The sequence below is a fragment of the Solanum stenotomum genome, chromosome 8, assembly GCF_019186545.1.
Source record: "Solanum stenotomum isolate F172 chromosome 8, ASM1918654v1, whole genome shotgun sequence".
Lineage (NCBI taxonomy): Eukaryota > Viridiplantae > Streptophyta > Magnoliopsida > Solanales > Solanaceae > Solanum > Solanum stenotomum.
In genome coordinates this window covers 41,172,214-41,176,379 of record NC_064289.1, presented here as the reverse complement: position 1 = coordinate 41,176,379, position 4,166 = coordinate 41,172,214, and the positions used below count along the sequence as shown (strand labels likewise).

General features: G+C 35.6%; 1 protein-coding gene across 1 annotated transcript; it reads right to left on the bottom strand.

The window, feature by feature from the left end:
• Positions 1-405: 405 nt before the first annotated feature.
• On the bottom strand, positions 406-3,638 carry LOC125874735 (aspartic proteinase Asp1-like). The gene is made up of 8 exons (XM_049555747.1): positions 3,282-3,638; positions 3,065-3,182; positions 2,294-2,514; positions 1,351-1,575; positions 1,140-1,278; positions 859-1,059; positions 712-784; positions 406-609 (listed from the first exon to the last, which is right to left on the bottom strand). The coding sequence occupies exons 1-8, from the start codon at positions 3,482-3,484 to the stop codon at positions 500-502; spliced, it is 1,290 nt and encodes a 429-aa protein (XP_049411704.1). The 5' UTR covers positions 3,485-3,638; the 3' UTR covers positions 406-499.
• Between the last annotated feature and the right edge of the window lie 528 nt (positions 3,639-4,166).

Here is a 4,166-nt window from a genome sequence, read left to right as displayed (position 1 = left end):
AATACATATTAATGTAAAGCTCATACATTCAGTTTTAGTGAAATACAATTCACATATCTTCCATTTCATCTTCTCAGATCTCTAGAATGTTCCATTTCTCTTCACTAAACTCAAGCTCCATTAATGGAGGATTTTAGTTCTGCGGCTTCCAGTTTCAACACTAGAAATGATCAGAACGCAATACAATCTCTGTTGGGTAATATATACATTATATTCTTGTTTATCTAACAACTCGTCTTTACCAAATACAACACTAGTATTCTTCTATCTCAAAACAATGTTACAAAAAGGTTGACATGGTGATGCCTCAATTTGATATAATGGGCTTTAAGACTTGTGTAAAAAGACCATTATTCATCAGAATTCAAAAGGATAAACCTCTTGGAACATTTTTTGTTTCTCGGAATACATACAAAAGGGGAGGCTTCTTATTATTATACCCCCATTTATTTATGAAAGCACATACAAATAGAATGATAAAAGATTAGTGTTTGTTTAATTACATTATCATGTTACTCGACTTTGGTGGTCTGTCACAATTTGCAGAGGTCCAACCTATTGCTTGCTTCTCATTGTCATAGATCACCATTTTATCTTGCATTGATATATCTGGAAACAGGTAATTCATTCGATTAGTCTAATGATTTTCCATTGGAATAGATTAAATGAACTTGAATAGATTCAACCATTTTACATCTCATACATACATACCTCCAATAAGGTTGACATTTTGCAGACCAGCTTCAGTACCATTTAGAACTCCCAAGCAGACACTGCCCTTTGACTGCAAAACAAGTTAGTTAGTATGTTCATCATATAGAGGATATATTGTAAAATAAAGAAAGTTGAAAATCTTACTGAGATAATAAGATATGATTCAGGGGGGATTTCAAAATGAGCTTTGGATTTCCATCCATTGCCAAAGCTAAGTGCAAACTGCTTGAAGTATTTCTTCACATCATTTATGGTTTTGAAAGGTCTCCTGCCCTTCCAGCATAATGGGAGTGTATAATCATCCTTTGTTTCTCTTAGTGGCTTCCCATTCAATTCTTTCTTCAACTGTCAATACAAGTGAAGCTACAATAAGTTACAATACACAGATTCCGTAAACTTAATTAATTACATGTTGTACAACTTACTAGTGAAATGAAACCTTCGTATGTATGTGCGTTTAGGTAACTGAAGGAACTTCCACTGTCAAAGACTACAAAAAGATTCTTCAATCCTGTGCCTTTTCCCCCAAATATGAGTTCTCCAGATCCTGCTGAATAGTGCTTCCTGTCATGCAGTATTGATTAGAGAGGATAATTTAGAAAGACAAAGTTTGCTGTTGGGATTTGAGTGCATTACATGCGATCATGTGCCATAGGAGTCCAGACTATGCGTGAGGAATCATAAACCTCATCTCCAAAGAAGAGAAAGCCTCCTCCTCTACCACTCAAGCAATGACCTACCACATTTTGCACCACACCCTTGCTGTGAAGCTGAGACACAATGCTGGTTTTTCCTCTCCCAAGACCAAGCACTCCATCCAAAGGATGATAAGATTGACCAGGTAACTGATCATATCCACACCTACAAAGTTACAAGAAAAATAAAACTGAAATCCTTTTGATACGATAGTTTCTCAACTAAACTATATGATAGAATAGAGTTATTTCTCCTATCAAGGAAGCTTTAGAATCAGCTGAAGGAACAAATTTACCTATATCAACATTTACGAAGTATTGTGAAGGAGGGAATTGTTAGGACCTTCTTTAAACAATTAAGAATTAAAATTTACAAAACAATTATGAGGTCATGTAGGATTACCTATTCAAAACAGCAAATCAGATGTTCAGTCGGCCTTCCAAACATTAACTACAGTGAATAGGGGTGTGAGCTTTTCTCTGTATTTCTTTTTTTTTAATTCCTTTTTCCTATCTGCAGAATATTTCTTTTAGTTCTGCTTATGATGTCGATTAGGAGGAAGATGATATATTCAATAACACTGTGATGCATATTTCTACTGAGAATATGTCATTCTTAAATGTCCAACTATATCAATCATAATCTTCTACATCTATGTGAAGCTATTGAAAGTTGTTTCTTTTCTCTCTTTTTTTTTTGTATTTACTGTTCTATCTTTTGTCAATGGAGCCTCATAATTCTTCATTTAGTAGCATAGGACAACAGTCTTAACAAACTTTGAATGCAAGTATTGCCAAAAGGACATTACAGCATATGTTTTTTCATACAAGCAAGACACATAAAAAGAAAGAATACAGAATGAGAGAGGATAAAGATTGCTAACCCTAAAGACAAACGAGGTATCATCCGAGCACCACTGGTCATGTTGAAATGAAACACATCATTAAGTAGGACACCTAGAGATGAACCTCCATCGGCATAGTCAACCTGATAGTCACATTGTTCTGGACTCTCACATTTGTAACCAGCAGGGTGCAAGGAGGCACAGAGAGGGTCCTTGCATGGTACGAGGTCATTGTTTGGTTTGTAGAATGGATGAGGCGCCTACAAGTATTAAAAGTAGTAGGATGAGACTGTCATCCATAAATATAAAACTGTTTCAAATTTGATCATCAAAAGCTACAAATTTCAAAATCATCCCATCAACAACTGATTAAACTAGTCCTCCCTCTACCTTTACTAATAGGCCTTCCAAAACCTCTCAAACATGATAGTTCTCCGAAATATGGATGGTGAATTTTGAAAGAGAGAAACCAACTCTTTTCTCTCTCTCTCTCTCTCTTTGTTGCCTTTCCTCATAACCTAGTCCTTTCTCCCATTAATTCAATTCATCCTAACATTCATAATGATCCTATTGTGCCTTGTTAATGTCTGTAGCCTCCTCTATCATCCCTAGTTGCCTAAAAAGGGAAGAAATTGAGTGGGTACATAATTGACCTCTACTTCCATGGGTTTAGAAACTTGAGTAGTACAAGTACATCGAATGATAGAACAATAGTCCATAAGATTGCAATGAACATATAATTTGAGATAGTAATAAGCCATTACAGTTAAGAGAAACCGGCAACTCAATGAGTAGTAAGAAAGAGTTTACCGTTGTGCAGCGAACACAGGGAGCATCACATTGCAGCCAGGTGAGGTCGCTACCTGTGTCAGGATCAAGAAAAAAAGGCCTTGAAGGCTGCCCTATATTGAGCTGAACATAGTAATAACTGCACAAGATGGATAACACACACTTATTCCGCGGGATTAGTTATCCCATCATGTAAATTAAATGTGAATACCAAAATGACCCCTAAGTTATTGCATACCCAAGGGGGTAGACATTGCCATAGAGTGGTAGGACAATTGAAGAAGAGACAACTGGATTGACCACTGCTGCAGAAGTAGAAGACACCCATTTCCACCATTTCTGCTGCTGCTGATGATGATGATTTTCCCCTCCTCCTCCTCCTGCTGCTGAAACAACCACAACCACAAAGATCAATATCCCAACAATTTTCCCACCTCCCATACTAACAAAATAATTGTCTTCCTTTATTAATTATTGACACTATTTATATGTTTCTCAAAAGTCAAGTCGATTCTTTGGATGCCTTTTTAATTTACTTCACAACTGAGGTTTAGTTTGGCATCGCTTCGATTCCTCTCTTTACTCCTCCTCCTCTCTGCTTATACTCATTCTTCTCCCACCTACCATAAAATTAACTATAGCTTTATTTATATTTTTTCTTTGTCTGGTCTGATATTCGATATCCACATTGGAATCTGACTAACTTTGTATTCGCGTCCCACATTTAAACCTATTTTCCAAGAAAAAAACATATAGTAAAATGAAGGGGAGTACATGTTTTCTTTATTCCTTGCCCCTTTAGTTTGGTTTACTTTGGGAAGGAGTCAACGTGACCCCAATAAATAAATTATCTTATTGCATATACCTTGAGTAGTTCTTTTTATTACTTTGAATATTTTATACAATCTACACTAGGTTTCTTTGATTCTCTTTTACCTCTTCATCTTCCGGATAATTTAGTGTAGATATATAAAGGGATCTTTTGGATAATTTAGTGTATATTTTTATACTACTTATCGATTACCTCGGCAAGCACGGACTCAATATATGTTATTCTATTTAATCTATTTTATGTGACATTTATAGAATTAGGAGAGATCCAATTTTTCATATAATTTTTAAA

Excerpts from the sequence above, each read along its gene's own strand:
- LOC125874735 (XM_049555747.1), bottom strand. The coding sequence starts at position 3,484 with ATGGGAGGTGGGAAAATTGTTGGGATATTGATCTTTGTGGTTGTGGTT. Across the intron at positions 2,515-3,064 it reads CCTGTGTTCGCTGCACAACG|GCGCCTCATCCATTCTACAA; the intron begins GTAAACTCTTTC and ends TAATACTTGTAG. Across the intron at positions 610-711 it reads AAATGTCAACCTTATTGGAG|ATATATCAATGCAAGATAAA; the intron begins GTATGTATGTAT and ends ACCTGTTTCCAG.